This window comes from Nilaparvata lugens, chromosome 4 (genome assembly GCF_014356525.2).
Source record: "Nilaparvata lugens isolate BPH chromosome 4, ASM1435652v1, whole genome shotgun sequence".
Lineage (NCBI taxonomy): Eukaryota > Metazoa > Arthropoda > Insecta > Hemiptera > Delphacidae > Nilaparvata > Nilaparvata lugens.
In genome coordinates, this window is record NC_052507.1 from 63,323,881 (window position 1) to 63,344,044 (window position 20,164).

The window sequence follows — 20,164 nt, forward strand, 5'->3', positions numbered from 1 at the left end:
GGGTTGGGCCGTGAGAGCAGGGTAATTAACAGGGCTGTGAACCTGATGGCATAAATCAACAGGGATGAATGCAGTGCAGGCTTTCACCGACAGGGCGCGCTAGCAGTAATGCTGCTGTCAATCACTGGCTAGAAGAAGGAAAGCGTCACAAGGCTTGGAATATGCTAGTCAATGTGCCGGTTGCACAAAAGCCGGTTAAATTTTACCCGTGATCAATTTCACCAGAACCAATCACAGAAGCCGTCTTATCGAGAAGGCCCACTTTGATTGGTTCTCGTATGCTAGTCAATGTGCCGGTTGCACAAAAGCCGGTTAAATTTTAACCGTGATCAATTTCACCAGAGCCGTCTTATCGAGAAGACCTTCTTTGATTGGTTCTCGTGAAATTGATCACGGTTAAAATTCAACCGGGCCAATGACTGGCTAAAAAATCTGGTGGGGCTCACTCACACAACTTTCCTTGCCGTTATGAGAATTGATCACCTGACGCTAGTGTTCACGCGCATCACAAGTCTACTATTCGAAGATCCGAGCCAGCTGGTGACAGGACAATAACGCTGGGTACACACGAGATCTGCTATCTCTTCATAGTGAATGATTTGATAGAATCAACAGTTGCCAACAGTTTGCAATTGATTAATCACATTTTCTCAAATTTCAAGCTTATTTTCAATTTTAGGTGAAAATGTTACTGAACATTAATTGTAAAAGTTTCCATGCTCAACCTTTTCCACTCGAAATTTTTCGTTTAAATTATATCTGAGACCTTATAATAATTGGAAATCTAAAATTTAACTTTGCACACATGAGGCAGAGCTCCTGGAATTTTTACAGATATGGGACTCGTGACAGTTGATGAAGCTTATCAATGACTATCCTGGGTATGAATTTGATCAGAATCGTTGGAGCCATTTTCGAGAAAATCGCGAAAAACCCTGTTTTTGACAACATTTTCGCCATTTTAGTCACCATCTTGAATTGCATTTGATCGAAATTGTTCGTGTCGGATTCTTATAGTGTAAGGACCTCAACTTCCAAATTTCAAGTCATTCCGTTAATTGAAAGATGAGATATCGTGTACACAGACACACATACACTCATACTCACACACACATACAGATCAATACCCAAAAACCACTTTTTTGGACTCAGGGGACCTTGAAACGTATAGAAATTTGTAAATTGGGGTACCTTAATTTTTTTCGGAAAGCGATACTTTCCTTACCTATGGTAATAGGGCAAGGAAAGTAAAAAAGACGACGGGAAGGCGCTGGTTATGCAACCTGTTACTCGTCAATGACTGGCTAAAAGAAGGAAAGTGTCAGAACGGCGATATTTATGCAACATGCAATACACAAGCAAATAACAATGCCATTATCATTGAAGTGTGAAAAGTTTGGAAGACAATTTTCGATCCAGCAGTTCTGTTTAGAGTAGAAGAAACTAGCACGAGGAGGGGAGGTACACGATTGGGAAGAGGAAGAAGAGAAGAAAGATGAGTATAGTGAGGTCCACGTTATTATGGCAGTGGATAAAGGTAGAAAAATAGCGAAGCTGATTCTCTGAATTAATTAATTATATTTCTACACTACATCAAAAACATAATTGGCATCGTTGTGGACCTAGAAATGGATAGTACCACGGGCTTTGTCGAATGATAGACAAGGATAGCAAAACCAAAGTTGATCAAATACTTTCATTATAACATGGACTTCACTATAGGAGGAGGAGGAGGAGGACAAGGATGAGGATGAGGAGGAGGAGGAATAGGAAGAAAGGAAGAAGGAGGAGAAGGACAAGGAGGATGATGAGGAGTGGGAGGAGTAAGAGGTGAAGGAGAAGGAGGATGAGGAGGTGGTGGAGGAGGAGGAGGAGTGGAGAGAAGAAGAGCAGGAGGAAGTTAGATGGAGGAGAAGGATGATGAGTAGGAGGACGAGGAGGAAGAGGAGGAGGAAGGGGAGCATGAGGAAGAGGAGGAGGAAGACGAGCATGAGGAAGAAGAGGAGGAAGAAGAGCATGAGGAAGAGGAGGAGGAAGAGAAGGAGGATGAGATGGTGGAGTAGAAGGAGATGGAGAGGGGTAGGAGGAGGTTGAAAAGGAGAAGGAGTGTGAGGAGCAGGAGAATGAGGAGGAAAAGGAGGAGGAGAAGGAGAAAGTGATGGGAGTGAAGGAGGAGGAGGCTGAGGAGGAGGAGGAGGAGTGAGAGAGGAGGAGGAGAGAGTGCAGAAGAAGAAGGAAGAGGTTGGAGAGGTGGAGGAGAGAGAGGATCAGTTGGAGGCGGGGGTAGTGGAAAAGGTGGTGGGGTGGATGAGGAGGAAGAGTAGTGGTAGGAGGAGAAGGAAGAGTAGGGGTAGGAGGAGTAGGAGGTGGAGGAGTTAGTTGATGAGATGGTGGAGGAGATGGTGGAGGAGGAGGAGGCCAAGAAGTAAGAGGAGGAGTAGAAGGAGGTGAAAGAAGAAGAAGAAGAGGAAGAGGAGGAGGAGGAGGAGGAGGTTGAAGAGAGGAAGGAGCATGAGAAGGAGGCGTAGTGAAGGAGAAGGAGGAGGAGGAGCAAGAGTATTAGGAGGAGAAGGAGTGGAAGGAGGTGGAGAAGAAGGGTGATAAACAAGAAAAGCAGGAGGAGGAGTAGGAGGAGATGCTGGAGGAGGAGGACGAGAAGTAAGAGGAGAAGAAGGAGGAGTATGAAGAAGAGCAGGAGGAGGAGTAGGAGTAGGAGGAGATGGTGGAGGAGGAGGATGTGAAGTGAGAGGAGGTGAGGAAGGAGGTAAAAGAAGAAGAGAATGAGGAGGAGAAGGAGAAAGAGGTGGGAGTGAAGGAGGAGGAGGCTGAGGAGGAGGAGGAGGATGAGGAGGAGGAGGAGGATGAGGAGGAGGATGAGGAGAGAGGTGGAGGAGAGCAGGAGGTGGACAGGTGGAGGAGAAGGTTGATGAGTAGGAGTACGAGGAGGAAGAGGAGGAGGAAGAAGAAGAAGAAGAAGAAGAGAAGAAGAAGAAGAAGAAGAAGAAGAAGAAGAAGAAGAAGAAGAAGAAGAAGAAGAAGAAGAAGAAGAAGAAGAGAAGAAGAAGAAGAAGAAGAAGAAGAAGAAGAAGAAGAAGAAGAAGAAAAGGATGTAGAAGAAGAAAAGGATGTAGAAGTGGATGATAAAAGTAGGAAGAAAAAGTCTGTACTTAAACAATCCAATCATAATCCTCAATAATAATAATAACCCTACAGAGACACACTTACTTTATGCTAACACAGTAGACACACTGGGTTGTTGAACACCCCAATTTAATTTTGCATTTCTCTTTGAAAAATACGAAAAAACAAGTACTTAGACCATACTTCATCATTTCTTAATCATTTTTGTTCCAAGTGCATACAGAAATCAAAAGTAAAGCACTGCTTATCAAATATTTATACTAATTTAGAAGAGTATGTTCGCCTAAGTGTTGGAGCTCCTAATCCGGTTTAAACGAATGGCTTGATCATTGACAATGACAACTTCATCAAAAACTCACGTCTCTTCATGTTATTATTTTGAATCTCAAGTTGCAGAGAATCGTAGCATTCATTCCAATCTGATCCATCATCCCATACCACATTCGTAGTGACAATACAAGTAAATCTTTGTAATAAAAGTGTTTGATGAAAGTCCTACGTAAAAGACACTCTGGGGTGTTAGACACCCCAAACGAAGAACAAGATGAGCTGGTGACCTTATAGAATGCTATTACTGACTGGAAGTGGTGGAGAGTAGTTGACAATACTACAAACCTAATTTAGACACAGCATAAATTCCCATCTGTTTGATATTGTCAACTGCAGAACAGAAAAAAAATCCCTGGGGTTTGAAACACCCCAGTGTGTCACTTTAGGGTTAATTATCATTATTATTATATCATAATTCTCGAAAGTTCATATAGTGAGGTGCACGTTATAATGACAGTGGATAAAGATACGAGAATAGCGATGCCAATTCTCTGCATTAATTAATTATATTTCTACACTGTCAAAAACATAATTGGCATCGTTGTGGACCTAGAAAAGGATAGTACCACCGGCTTTGTAGAATGATAGACAAGTATAGCAATTCCAACGTTGATCAAATACTGTCATTATAACGTGGACCTCACTATAGTTTGAAAGTGGTATGCTTTCGAACATGACGGTCAACTTGAACGACGGAGAATTTATCGATTCACTTGAGTGCGTCCAGATAGAGCGTTGTGAGCTAATAGCTTATCCGCTCACTCATCGTTGCAAGTTGTAGCCTCTCTAGTATCGCAGTAGTCCGTCTATGCTCGCAGCTGTCTCACGTTTTCTGATTTCGTCATTCCAATTCGCTAGGTTAACTAAAGTCGTTCAGTTTCAGAGCCTTGTTTCCAAATAAAACGTGTTTTGAAGTATAATAAATTAATTTATAAATTATTTAGTAGATATCCTTCAGGCTCTTGTTGTATTTAAATACAAGGAACCCTAGTTTTTCATGATGGGACCGATTTCAATGTGTTTGCGACTAGGCCGATTAGCAGTGGAAAATACATCTCATTTTGGGATTCATTCAGTTATTGCTTCAAATTTAAGGTATACAAATTGTTCATTCTACATCTTGTCTCTAATATTGTTCAACAATTCCTCTATAATCCCAAAAATTCAACTTGAGCAATATTATGAAAGTGCCCATAAAGATTCCTTGTTTCAAATGAGTCTTGAATTTTAACTCCATGTTGTATCTATTAGATTTAAATTAAAATTAAGGTTTTTATAAGCTATTATCAAGACTGCACCACTTAATAATAAAATTTGATTTATTATTTCAAAATATTCTTACTTGCTTATAGGTGATGTAACCATTTACCTTACAATAACCTCTCACATGCAATAAATTGAGCCGGTTTGTTGAGCTGAATTATTCCATACAGTGACAGTAAAAATATAATATGATTTTCAATTCAACTTTTCCTACTTAGCTCGGCCAAGCAAGTCTGAATTCAAATTGAAAATTTCGGGCCTTATATTCTTACCTTTCACTTTAAAGATCAGACTGTATTAGGTATTCATGTCTCAGGTTACTTTTTCAACAGTATTATATTAGAATAAACAATCTAGAAGATACAATTCAGTATAGACGTTTTCTTTGGTATTAGTTTTATACAGGATAATAGCCTAGCATAATAGTTACAGAATTGTAAAATAGTTAGGTATTCAGTTACCGTACTTTTTCAATTTATAGGACCATTAGATCAAGAAAATACGTTGCTCTCTCATATTGACGTAAATTCCCTTTTAAAATGATGTTCAGTTCATTCATCCATTTTATAAATTCCTAGTTTATTAATATTTGGACTTAAAATTGGACAAAAATCATAAACTCTGTGAACATAACCTATTTTTGGACAATCTCTATGTAAATTTGGGAAAGGAACAGTTTTGGGCTTCAAGCCTGTTGTTCCTTTTCCAATCATTCATAGTTGAGAATTATATTGTATCTCAATTTATTAATAAATATTAATGTGTAAATAAATATAATATGAGTACATTCATTATGATAAATGAACGTCTTACATACTATTCCATGTGACTTTAAACTATTGCCGTTTTGAGCTCATGTTGTATTTTTACTTTCCTGTGAGTGCGCCACACCAGATTTTTACAACTCAAGTAGGCTACTTGACATTGTCTTTGTACAATTTGAAACTTTGAAGACTACTCTTATTTCTATTATCATCATGCAATATTCTCTTAGAAAACGTGATTGTTTGTTTTAAAACATGTCTATTATAAATTCCATGCCAATTTCAGTTGAATTTGAATTTAACGGTTTTAAAGTGTTTGATTAATTATGTGATGTTTTTCATTGCAGGCACACATCTATTCTTCCATCTAGATTAGGCATTAGACACAACACAACAGCTTCTGAAGAAGCAAAAAATACCGAAAATGAAAATCTATCAGAAACTGAAAAGGAACTCAAAACAAAATTGGATACCATCACAGAAGAATTTGAAAAATTTAAAGTCCAATCGGAGCAGACCCTTGTGAGTATTCCATTTCTTCGATAAAAATAATTAATAAAATATTAATAAATACTGGTAGGCTATGTTTTATTAGAACGAAATTCGTGAATTGGAATAAAAAATACTACTTTCCGGAAGTATACAATACCTCACGTCTGCAAGTAGGAATGAATATCACTCTTATTAATTTTAAATTAATGTATAAATGGAGAAAGAAAAAGAAGAGAGAAAGAAAAGACTCCATTGTTTCTTGACCTTCATCTAACTCAGCACAAGTTGAATATATCCTCATTCTAAGGCTCAACTCACACTTACGCGACTCAGGTCGAGAAGAGACTGGACTCTAGTCGAGAATAGAATAGAATTTTATTAGTCATTCAATATTACAAAAAATACATCGACTTCGTGAGCATGTGTTTCCAAATGGTGACGTCTCGGAGACTCGAATCGACTTATCTGACATTTGGAAACACATGCTCTCGACTAGAGTCCAGTCTCTTCTCGACCTGAGTCGCGTAGGTGTGAGTTGAGCCTAAAACGTAAGTATAAACTACTATAGTTCAATTTCCTAATTGACCGAGCGAAGTGAGGTCTAAGATTCAAGTCGACGGTTTGGCATTTCTCTTAATGTTTAAATGTTTATATGTTGCGCATTTACGGCGAAATTTGACAGGTTTGTTCCTTTTTAAATTGCGCATCGACGTATGTACAAGGTTTTTGGAAATTTTGCATTTCAAGGATAATATAAAACGAAAAGGGAGCCTCCTTCATACGCCAATGTTACCGTAAAAATCATACTATAGAATAATTCATTATAAATCAGCTAACCAAAATACCATCATATAACCAAAATCAAGCAGTCTGATAATAAAACGAAAGCAATTTGGAAACATGTAAATAAAGAGCGGAACAAGCAGTGCAGTCATTCCAAAAACATCAGCGTTGTTGACAAGGGCAATCAAATTATGGATCCACACTTGATCAGTAATATTTTCAATAAACAGTTTACAACACCAAACCCTCATCCTAACCAACAGAATAGTACTCAAATAGTTCCAAACAAAAACATACCAGCTCTCTTAACATTCAAAAGAATTACCAGTCTCATTTGGACATTCTTTTCAATAGACTTAAATCAAATAACTCAACTGATTTGACTAGTTATCGGGAAGGATGTTAAGATACTGTAAAAAAGAAATAATCAAGCCCATATTACATATTATAAATTCTTCTCTTAGTCAAGCAGCCTTACCCAAGAATTAAAGATAGCCAAGGTACATCCCACACACAAAAAGGGAGACAAACAAGATCCTAACAATTATAGGCCGATAGCCAACCTGCCCATTGTATCAAAACTTCTGGAACGAACAGTTTACGATCAGTTAGTCAATCATCTGGAGAATAATAAATTGATAACAAGTTTCCAACATGGGTTTAGGAAGGGGCGGAGTACTAACACAGCTATAGCCGACTTATGCAGCACAATAAATGAGATCTGGGAGGATAAAAGGTTAGCATCAGGACTATTTCTGGACCTCCAAAAAGCTTTCGATAATCTTGACCAAAATATACTGATTTCTAAGCTCAGACAGCTCAACATAAGCGAACTGGCCTTACGTTGGATCCAGAATTATTTCTCTGAGAGATTTCAATACGTGGACATATTATACCAGAACGAAACAAGCTTACAAAACATCCACTCATCTATGAAGAAAGTCACTAGGGGAGTACCTCAGGGGTCAATCTTAGGACCTCTTTTTTCCTTATTTATATTAATGATTTCCCAGAGCTACTCACAGAAAACAAAACGTGCATCCTTTTTGCTGACGATACTACCATTATTTTACCTACCAATCAGAAAGCAAACAATAGTGGAGTTTGCCTAGCATTTGAAGAAGCCACATCAATCTGCAATAGTCTGAAACTCGATATCAACAAGAAAAAGACAACGCTCATCAACTTCACACCAAACAACTGCAATAGAGAGGATGAGGAGTTGAGAGAGGACAGCATGCTGGCGGTGGGCTCTACTAAGTTTCTTGGTGTGATGGTCGATAAGAACTTGAGCTGGAAACAGCATTGCGACTACTTATCTAAGAAATTATCCTCAGCACTTTATGTGATACGACGAATAAGAAATACTACGGATGAAAAAACGGCTCTAACTGCTTACTATTCGCTGTTTACTTCGCACCTGCGATATGGGATTGTTGCCTGGGGAGCTGCACCCCAAAACTGTCTTGACCAAATACTTAGAATACAAAAAAGGCAATAAGAACAATTTTTCAAACGAATGTATTGAGCACTGCAGGCCTCTGTTTCTGGAAAACAAAATTTTTACAGTAATATCTATATACATCTTGGAAACTATAATACTAGCAAAAAACTCAAATCCACCTTCAAGAGGCAATCAACATAGCTGCAACACAAGAAATAAGACCAATATGAATATCACTCGGCACCGACTAGATAAATTTCGAAGTTCTCCAATTTGCACAGGATCACGATTCTTCAACCTTCTCCCGCTACATCTCAAAACTATTGAGAGCAAAAAATTATTTGTCTCAGAATTAAAAAAATACTTGATTGTAAGGCCATATTATGCAGTTTCTGAATACACAGAGGAACATACTTTCCAGCACTTACGAAAATAAACTATTAAGATTTGACAATTAGATTATTTATATTAAAAATAAATAATTTTTTTTTTTTATTATATCAAATTTGATATTGAGATTAATAATAAAACTTGACAATTCCCCTGTCAATTGACTGTGGCGAAGAACTGAAACTGAACTGAACTGAACTGAACTGAACAGCTGTCTAGTGGACTATAATACTACCCGTTCAAAAACATCGAACATCTTTAAAATGTATTTTTCCATCAACGTTAGTTGACAGTTTTCTACTCACTTTGCCTTCCCATAAGCTGAGGCCATTATTCTAGTTTAGGGTTTGGAGTTATTGATAGAAAACATTTTTTTACATTTTTCTTTTTTAATCTGATGATCAAAATTGCAACAAATATTATTGAAAAGCTAAAATAATTTAAAAAGGTTCTCAGATTAATTTTTTTTTATTCATTACTTTTTGCAAAATCAATCAGAATTTTGTCGTCTTCGGTGTTCTAACTTTTTTTTTGCATCATTTTAAACCAAATCCAAATTCTTAGCGCAGATAAACAAGAATCTTTGTGACCGCTATGACGGTCGACCCAAAAAGGACTGCACTGCTATTTTTACGTTACGGTCATCTTTAGCGTCCCCTAGAAAACCAACACCAAGTGAATTTTATAGTCAACGTTTTAGTGACGTCACGCACCGCCAAATTACGGCCACTAAATGACGTTACCGCTTTCTGAGGAAACCATAGCTTAAGTAACTCAGCACGAGTAAAATAGACCCTCATTCTAAAACGTATTTATAAACTACTATAATTCAATTTCTAATTGATCGAGCCTAGTGAGGTCTAAGATTCAAGTCGACGGTTTGGCATTTCTCTTAATGTTTAAATGTTTATATGTTGCGCATTTACGGCGAAACGCGGTAATAGATTTTTATGAAATTTGATAGGTATGTTCCTTTTTTAATTGCGCGTCGACGTATATACAAGGTTTTTCGAAATTTTGCATTTCAAGGATAATATAAAAAGGAGAAAGGAGCCTCCTTCATACGCCAATATTAGAGTAAAAATCAGACTATAGAATTATTCATCATAAATCAGCTGACAAGTGATTGAACAGATGTGTGGAGAAGCCAGTCTATTGCTGTATTCCCATAAGGTCTATAGTTTCAATCAGGTACTTTGTGGATGAGAATACTGCGTGAGGTCTACTGTTCACAGAACTACTAGTTTTAATGATTTTTTTAAATTTTTATTGCAGGATATGTGGAAGAGAGGAGTAGCAGATGCTGAAAACGCTCGGAAAAGGACAGAGAAGCAGCTGGTTGACACGAGACAGTTTGCCATTCAGAAATTCGCCAAAGATATCCTGGAAGTAGCCGACTGCTTGTCGCGTGCCATTGATAGCGTGCCCAAGAATGAGATCGGTGACAAAAATCCGCATTTGAAGAATCTCTACGAAGGGTTGACACTCACTGACTCCGAGCTTCACAGAGTAAATAACATTTTCTTTCAAGTTTCAACACTATAGTGAGGTACACGTTATAATTGCAGTGGAGAAAGATAGGAGAAAAAGGTTGCAGAACCTCTGTCTTTCCAATGCCTTCTATAAACGGTAGCTGATACAGGTTTATTGATGTAATACTAACTGTTCATTCTCGTTTAAAATAATCAATTATATTTTATTAAGCAAGAAATTATATTTTTCAATAATTTCATAATGAATTTTCATAATTAAGATGAAATATTTTGTTAATTAATTCTTCATTGTTGAAAGACAATCTGGCAATAGAGCAAAGCGAGAAATAGATAGCGCTATTCGCTTTGTTGAATGATTGACAAGGATAGCAATACCATTGCTAAACTAACACTGCCATTATAACGTGGACCTCACTATAGAATGACGACTTGCAAACTATTTAATTTGTGGGAAATATAAAATACTAGCCGCCAGGCTCGCCGTATCCGTGTAGCCAGGGGGCTCCGCCCCCTGGACCCCCGACTAGATCGTCCAAGAATGAGCGAAGCGAGCCTGACGGCTAGTAATATAATATTCCCAGGAATAGCTCTGATTGAAGTAGCAGTGCCCAATCAATTTTCCCGCGATAAATGCATTTCAATCTTCAACTTGGTGCCAACCTAACAAAGTCAACTCAACTTAATGCCAACCTGACAAAATTATTAATTTAGTTACCAGTTAACAACTGTTTCGAAGAGGTACTCTCTCTAGATTATAGTTATATATTAACATATGGTATGGACATTTTTCAATTATAATTAAGAGAATAAGAAGAATATACATGCTAAAAGACGAACTTTAAACCCTTAAGGTGGTTCTTAGAGTTAAAATATTGCCAAAAGATTTTTTAGTGCGCCTCTAAAGGGCCAACTGAACATACCTACCAAATTTGAACGTTTTTGGTCCGGTAGATTTTTAGTTCTGCGAGTGAGTGAGTCAGTCAGTCAGTGAGTGAGTGCCATTTCGCTTTTATATATATAGATTTACTCACTGAGTAAATGGGCCTCGTTTATATTTCACTGACTTCACTCAGTGAGTATTTATTTAATATTTTCCACAGATTATATAATCTGCAAGTCGTTATTTTATTATTTATCAATTTTTTTTCACAATGAAGCACAAATCGGGAGAGAAAACCTAAAGATACCTTGTACTATTTCATTAAAAAATCCGAAATGAGGTTATGTCTTCTAGATTTCTACAAAATGTTCAGTCCAATAATATTTTTACAAACCATTCTTTTGAATTTATATTATATTTTCGCCTTTCCACTTTTGCTTTATGTCTGTTTTAAATAAGACAAAATGCAATCATGATCTTGAAAAAACGATCTGACAACTTTGCGGAGCTAGAAAAGGATAGCGCTATCTGCTTTGTTGGATGATATACAATGATAGCAATACCAATGTTAATAAATCACTGCCATTATAACATGGACCTCACTATATAATAGTTTCATTTTTCTGCATACCAACGAGCGTTGTCATGAATATCAATAATGAATTGTTTCAGGTATTTAGGAGTCACGGATTGGCGCAAATTGATCCACTTGGGGAGCTTTTCGACCCCAATTACCATCAGGCGTTATTTGATAAGGTGAGTGTTGTATTAAAAGTTGCTGATCATGTGCAGGGTTTGGTTGATTAGGGCGAACGACTCATTTTTAATGTTGGCTCTTCGATAATAAATGATACTTTGTAGATTTTTTTAGATACTGTTGAAATTTGTTCTGAAGCAGTTTTATGTTATTGTTATTTCATCGTATTAAACAGCATTTGATGAGCACACCTCAAACGGTGTTCGACATGTCAAATATACCAAATATATGCTTTCCCTCCATTGGGGGAAAATTTTTCATTTTACAAAATCGTCTGAATGATTTTCTGATATCTAGGATTTCAATGAGAAGATCTCACAACATTCTCTTGATAAAACGGACAGCATTCAGTCAGTGTATCTTTGAGAGCTGTATAAAATTTAACAAGACTACAAAACTCTCTTAAGTTTGTCTGTCAAACAGTTGAAAATTCTGAGCCCAATATAATGTGGTCCCCCCTCCAAGAGCAAAAGTCTATGAGTGAGGTACTGGAGGGTAAACATCTTATGTCTTGTGGGGTATCTGTGTGAAATATTATCCTCCATGAATTTCTGTAAACAAAAGATGCAATATCCAAAAAAAGGGTTGGAATTCTTCTTAATTTTAGTTTTTTTGAAAATTGGCCCACATTAAACAATAGATTCGGCTCCCTCAATAACCCTGATTGCTTTCTTATGCTTATCTTTTGCTTATGTGAAGTTGCGTACAGACATGCGCCACGAACACTCGAATTCCACTCTCATAAGCAGATACAATGCTCATTATATCTGTACTTGTACAGAAACAGTAAGATAAATATAATAATTGTATCAGCTGATGAAAAGTGAAATGTGCGTGTTGGTGGTACAGGAGTCTGTACGCATCTTTGGGAAATAATACTGGAATTGAAAAGACTGAGAATTGGTTGAATGTCTTTCAATAATTAAAAATGTGTTATATATTACTGTGGAGAAACTGATATTGATATATTTTTTCACTCTTTACTAACAATTTGTAGGGGTATTCTCAATGTTGTTTTAGTCAGCTAAAGTGCTATTTGTTAACTCTTGATTGTGAACGCTCCATCTAAAACCAACTGCTATAAGCCAAGGTCTATAAATACAGGTCATGACACTCGTGTTTCTTATGGAGCGGCCATTATGTGGGGTCTTTATGGCGGTACATTTGAAATATTCCAATCTGTTCATAACAAAATCATGCATTATGCTTTTTAAAAACAATACTCTGGTTCAGATAATATGTAAATTCAGGTTTTCGATTTTTTAATAATGAAATTTCAATGATAAATGGTTCAATAATTCATTTTTTTATTATTAAAAATTGTTCTTATTCTTGTAACTTGTTGTGATTTATAAGGCATTGGGACAAAAAGGCTAACTTCAAAAACAGTTTGAAGTTTCCAATCAATTAGATCTAAGAATCAACAATTCAGTTCCTAGTTGAAATCTAAATATTATTATTCTGTCGGAACAGTTTATTTTACAATTCAAAGCCAAGCAATATCCCTTGAACAATATAACAAAATAACACATCATGTTGTTCAATCTATAATGATAACAGGTGATAATTTTGAAAATTTGTGAACTAGAACCCAATAAAATGGCGATTTTGCAATGCATCACGGGATTGTGTCATGACCTGTATTTATAGACCTTGGCTTATAGCAAGGCAAAAATCGTACGAACAAAAATCGATGTGTGTGTAGCCAAAGTAAACAAAGCTATAGTGCATTCTGGTGACGTCAGCACAGCTAGGGCTCCTACACAAATAAAAATGTGTTTATTTCAGCTGATCTATATCAGCTAGTGTTTTTTTATTAGTGTAGGAGCCCTACCTGTGCTGACGTCACCAGAATGCACTATAGCTTTGTTTACGGAGGTAGTGGTGTAGCTAGCCTTAGGCTACATAACTCAACCCTGACTTTCAAACAAGACGTGTAAAAACTGTTATAGATTTGATTATTTATTTAACTCATTCAATTATTTATTGCAATATTACAAAATGTAACATTACTCATATATGCAAGCTCTGTCGACCATGACCGCATATGGAAGTACCGAACTAAATTAAATACTGAACTGAATTGGATAACAACTTTTTTTTTGTTTCCGTTGAAAGCCAAAAATTTAAAGAAAAATCTTGGTTCTGGACCCTATTATATGAGAAAATACAAACTAATAGTATTAATAGTCAGCTGATTATTATAGGAAATTATCAAAATATTAGCTTGTATTTTCACTCATGCAACTCTGGTATTGTATGGGTCAAGCAAGCGGTGTTGTATGGGTTCAGTCTGATTAGGGCGAGACCATATTGAGGCCCGGTTTCCGAGCTCGGGATTAAGCTAAGTTCTAGACTTTAAACAGCTGGAGTTAGTATGATAATCATTATTATCTCATTTCTATATAACTAGTAGCTCTGTGAATAGTTAGTAGACCTCGCGCTCAGTACGCTACATTGACCTGTTGTTATGTTTTCTCAAAAATGAATAAATAAATTATCAATTTAAAATGTCTAGAAAAAATCCTAAATAAACATAGAGCTTTCTGTCCTATCCTACCGTGACGTGTCGTCCCGGAATGTGAGTGTGAGCGCTGTTATCAGGTCTGGCTGCAACTGTCTACAACGTTGATGTAAAGATACATTTTCAAAATGTTCGATGTTTTTGAACGAGTAGTATTATAGTCGACTTTCTACTAACGTTGATGGAAATATACATTTTCAAGATGTCCCATGTTTTTGAACGTGTAGTATTAAAGTCCACTAGACAGCTGATTTATGATGAATAATTCTATAGTCTGATTTTTACTCTGATATTGGCGTATGAAGGAGGCTCCTTTTTCCTTTTATATTATCTTTGAAATACACAATTTCCAAAATCCTTGTATATACGTCGATGCACTATTTGAAAAGGAACATACTTGTCAAATTTCATGAAAATCTATTACCGCGTTTCGCCGTAAATGCGCAACATAGAAACATTTAAACATTCAAAAAATTAAACATTAAGAGAAATGCCAAACCGTCGACTTGAATCATAGACCTCACTTCGCTCGGTCAATTATATTGCAAACGTTTTTCCTTAACGAAATGAAACATTCCTAAATAATTCAAAATAGCTGTAATACACTATTTTCTCTGTATTTTATTTTGTGTTAATTTTCTACTTTCTAGTAATTTAATTTTTTCCCTAATCAGATTAACGGGACTACGCCCCGTTTCGGAAAGCCAATCTTCTGACTTCAGCTGCTTAAAGTCTAGAACTTAGCTAAGTTCCGGCGTATTAAGATTCGCCAGAGCAGGAAGCTCTCCGATTGGTTGATAGGATTGATTTAATGAATAAATAATACATTTTCATAATTGAGATAAATATTTTGTTGATTAATTATATTTTTTCCACATTGATGAAGAACGATCTGACGAGATAGAAAATTATAGCGCTATCTGCTTTGTCGAATGATAGACAAGGATAGCAACACCAATGTTAATCAAATGCTGTCATTATAACGTGGACCTCACTCTATATATATTTTTTTTTTTTGTTTTTCAGGAGGATGAAGAGAAGAAGCCAGGCACTGTTATTGTAGTTCAGAAAGTGGGATACAAATTGAATGAACGTGTTATACGGCCGGCGTTGGTCGGCATTTCCAAGGCGAAAGCTTCATAATAAATTAGACAACCAGAGTCAGCGATCGCCTCATCCTGAAGCAAATTAGTGCAGAAAACTGTGGTTCAAATCTAGTATCGATGTAATAAATTGTATCTATTCTTTATTTTCTTCTAAACTGATATCTTTATATGAAATAATATGGAATAGAACATTGGGTCAAATCTAGCGTTGATGTAATAGATTCTGTCTATTCTTTATTTTCTTCTAAACTGATATCTGTAAATAAAAGATAGAATATTGAGTCAAATCTACAGAGTTGTGCAGAGGAAACGCATGTTTTTCGAACTGCCAGTACTCGTCAACGGGAGAGGGTATTGCCCTGGAACGAATGTTGGCAGACGACCCATACTATGCCATTTCAGTTGCTATGAGCGTTGGAACGTACAACATCGTGTGTTCGCTGTTGAGCAGTTTTTTTTAAAAACAATGAATCTTTAGTCACTTATTTCGTCAATATTTTAGAGTCGAGGGTCGATGTGCAGTGCCTGATCGAAATACTGTACTCCGATGGGTTGCAGCGTTTAGGAGTACTAGTTCTGTGATGAAAAAGAAACCACCTGGTCTTCCCCGTTCTCCGGAAAGTGTAGACCGAGTCAGAACAGCGGCTGTTACTAGTCCTAGACGATCGACTCGACGACACTGACTCGGTCTACATTTTCAGGAGTACGAACTGAACGGGGAAGACCAGGTGGTTTATTTTTCATCACAGAACTAGTACTCCTAAACGCTGCAGCCCATCGGAGTACAGTATTTCGAACGGCCATTGCACCTCGACCCTCAACTCTAAAATATTGACGAAAAAACGTTGTACTGTGACTACAGATTCATTGTTTCTAAACAGCGAACACACGATGTTGTACGTTCCAACGCTCATAGCAACTGAAATGGCATAGTATGGGTCGTCTGCCAACATTCGTTCCATGGCAATACCCTCTCCCGTCACAGAGTACTGGCTGTTCGAAAAACATGCGTTTCCTCTGCACAACCCTGTCGTTTTGATGCAATAAATTCTATCTATTCTTATTACCTTCTAAACTGATATCTGTATATAAAAAATAGATTATGGATCCTATTCTTTTTCCCTTCTATTTTTTTGGACATGAAAGTTAAATTGTGGATGTTCATCCGCAGGATGAATGTTTCGTAATGTAACGAAAAAAATTAGCAGTGAACAGTTACAGATACAGTATAATGTTGAAGCGTTATAAGAATTGTTATTTTTATTTATTAAATATACTGTACTGTATTGGAATATTGTTGTTTGCGAATAATTTTTAAATATACAGATGTTATTCCTTAGCGTGAAGTGTTTTTCTTTCCTCATAATTCTAGAGGTAGGCGTGTATTTACTTTATCTATATTATAATAAGAGAGAGTAGGGTTATGTTTGTTCGCATCAAAACATGTCAACTTGTGGATTGCATACCGGAAAACGGGAATGATTTAGATCTCCAAATTTTGAACATAGATTCTAAAAATATCAATCTCGTGCACCTGGAAGCCCAAATTTCAATTTTCCTTCTAGATTTTTCAGAATTAATGTTCAAACTTCATTAATAGTACATACGATTTCATAAAAAAATCTAAATCATATGGTCGGAATTAAAAAATATTATATTAAAGAACTGGCTTATACACGTATACGGTATAGGAAAATTATGTTTGACGCATCATCACGTCTGAACTACTGGACTGATTAACTTGAAATTTTGCATATAGATTCTTGCTTAACCGAGGATGGTTATAAACCTATTTTAAATTCTTCAATATTTGATTACAACAAGTTTTCAATTATTTGTCATGTTTTCAGTTGTTGTAAGGAAGCAGCAGAACATTTCTCTTAAAAGGGAAATTAGAAGATAGGTATGATTGGGGATCCTTTTCGAATGATAAAAACAGGTTTTCCGTCGCACCCGAATTTTTTCCACCATTTTGAATCCAACTTCTTTTTTTAATTGAAAGGTGGTCATATGATACATGATCCCGATACAGGATTTCCAGAGAAAAGGTATAGTGAAAACCGCACATCGATATCTCAAACCTTTCAAAATTTATTCTCATTCATTTCCTTTATTATAGTATAGAAGATGATAGATAAATGGATGATATATCCATCTATCTATCATCTTCTATACTATAATAGATGAAAGAACTGTCTTAAAGACGTATACACGTGTAGAGGATAGGGAAATTATGTTTGACGCATCATCACGTCTGAACTACTGGACTGATTTACTTGAAATGCTGCTTATAAATTCTTAATCAACCGAGGATTCTTATAGGCCTATTTTCAATTCTTCTGGATTTCATTACGTGAAGTTTAAAATAGACCCTTGCGAAGCACGGGTTACCTGCTAGTTATAAAAATATAAATAATATTTTTCGTGTAGTTGAGAAGTTGATATTGTGGTAATTATTCATATATTGAATAAAAAAACTAAGAAATTGTCAAAACCACAGATTTTATTCCAAGTAGAAATTCTACTACTCTACTTTCAAATTTCTACTTTGAATAAAATCTGCGATTTTGATAATAATTTCTTAGTATTTTCTATTTAAAATCATATTCACATTGAATTAAGCTGGGTTTGCACTCAACAGTGATGGTGAACAGTGTGAATATAATTCCCTTGTGCTCTAATTGGACTATTCACACTCAGCCCGGCCGAGTGTGTATGAATAATACCATCTGAACTTATGGGAATTATATTTCCTCTGTCACTGTTGTGTGCTAAACCAGCTTTACTAGTACCACAATGGAAAGAGCATAGGAACATAGAACATTGGAACATGGAACATAGGAAAGAACAGGGTTCCTTCTTCTGTGCTAGTATCCTTTTCTATCTTCTTCTAAACACGCCATTATCAAGTGTTATTTTGGCACTAATCGTATCTAGAAGAGAATAAAAAAGGGTACTGATTATTCTATGCAATTAAACTTTTAAGTAACCATACTTACTGCGGTGGCGACTCGTACCCCAGTCGGTACTTGGCCTCATCAACTAAGCCTCTCCACAAGTTTCGGTCACCCGCGTCCTCCTCTTTTAGGCCCATCCTCCTCATATCTTTCCGGACCTGGTCCCACCATCTAGTTTGTGGCCTTCCAGCTGGTCTCCTTCCTATAGGATTATTCCTCAGTACACTGTTTGTCAGAGCGCTTTCTTCTTTCCTCAGAATGTGTCCCATCCACCGTAACCTTCTGCTTTTAATCTCACCCACTATGTCTGCTTCATTCAATAATTGGCGTATTTCATAGTTGTGCTTGATTCTCCAAACTCCGTTCTCTAGTGTTGGGTCAAAAAATTTTCGAAGAATCTTGTTAGTCAAGTAACCATATTGAATAAATGGAAAATGAATTAATTTACTTCTCTCCTAATGTGCATTGGAATCTATTTTGTATTTCACTGAAAATCCCAAATGAATCAAGATCTTTATTCATCTCAAATACTGTTGCTGGTGACATGTTGTGATATTTATTTATTTATTCCACAAAAAACATAGAAAGGCTCACAGACAAACTCCAGTACGAGCCTTAATGACACATTTGATAGTGTAACGTTACAATTAAAAAAAATAATAATAGAAAAGAAAATAATATCCCAATTCATTAAATATTCACAATTCAGTAGGCTATAACTAATAAGATTAGAAGAGAACGATATATTGGTCAGATTCAGAAAGTTAATAAAAGGGTATAGGATGAAAAATATTTAAATAAAAAGAAAGAAGAAACAGTTGAAAAAGGAGAGTTAGTAGAGCTCAAAAATAATAATTTATTCATCAATTGAGCAGCATAATTATTCACAAGATTTTTTGAATGTATTGAAGCGTTCATAGAAGGGGTCAAGGAATGGGTTTAGTCTATTGTACAATCTCATTGTTCTATTCAGGTAGGTATATCTATCCATAATCAAAACGCTGGGATGTTGTCAAGAATATCACTAATTTATTGTAAAATTATAAACATGTCTGACACTGAAAATGACAACATTCGTTTTGAAACATGTTTGTAATTTTACAATAAATTAGTGATATTCTTGGCAACATCCCAGCGTTTTAATCATCTTTCTCTATAGCTAATAATGTTTTTTATATATATTTAAACTGAATTCAATACAACTCAATATGAATGAGTTGATGAAAATTAAATAGAAGGTAGGTGTAATCCAGTCTTCAACTTGAATATAAAATTTATATTCTCTTCAAACGTCTTCAAAAATAGTAACTTACTACTCTTTCTATGTGGTAGAAAGACTTCTATATAGTTCCTAAAGCTCTGAGATACCGTTTTAGTTCTCACTGGAACTAAATTGTACTTACTAAATGGAATAATTAGATATTTTCATAGAGAAAAGATAGGAGTAATCTATTATAGGCTACTATCATTACTAAGAGTTTGAGCGATTTTAATTGTTGACCAATTTTGCAAAAATTCATGGATTCCATGAAAAATGCAAATCTCCAGATTTGGTTGATATTCGGGCTATGGATAGAGGTTGACCTAACAAGTGTTGTGCTATAATATGAGACGTTTCGCTACAATACAGGGTGAGTTCACTGAAACATAAATAAAATCTTATCTCCACTCTCAGATCAGAAAAATCTTTCTTCTAGAAATGCTTATAACTCAAGAATAGGGGTGAATTTCGCCAATTTGGTTACATATAAATGTTCCTCTCGTCAAGTAGGTTGAATATAAAATTCATATTCCCTTTACCTAAAAGGAAATAATCAGGCTATCTCTTATAGAGAGAAGA

General features: G+C 36.0%; 1 protein-coding gene across 1 annotated transcript; it reads left to right on the forward strand.

Annotated features, from left to right (window-relative positions):
* The first annotated feature begins 4,267 nt into the window (after positions 1-4,267).
* On the forward strand, positions 4,268-16,707 carry LOC111053096 (grpE protein homolog, mitochondrial). Its single transcript, XM_039426150.1, has 5 exons — positions 4,268-4,566; positions 5,846-6,020; positions 9,883-10,116; positions 11,653-11,736; positions 15,288-16,707. Exons 1-5 carry the CDS (start codon positions 4,469-4,471, stop codon positions 15,402-15,404), a joined length of 708 nt encoding a protein of 235 aa, XP_039282084.1. The 5' UTR covers positions 4,268-4,468; the 3' UTR covers positions 15,405-16,707.
* The last annotated feature ends 3,457 nt before the right edge of the window (positions 16,708-20,164 follow it).

Coding starts and splice junctions, on each gene's coding strand:
- LOC111053096 (XM_039426150.1), top strand. CDS start 4,469: ATGATGGGACCGATTTCAATGTGTTTGCGACTAGGCCGATTAGCAGTG. Junction 4,567..5,845: donor GTTATTGCTTCAAATTTAAG/GTATACAAATTG, acceptor TTTTCATTGCAG/GCACACATCTATTCTTCCAT. Junction 6,021..9,882: donor TCCAATCGGAGCAGACCCTT/GTGAGTATTCCA, acceptor TTTTTATTGCAG/GATATGTGGAAGAGAGGAGT.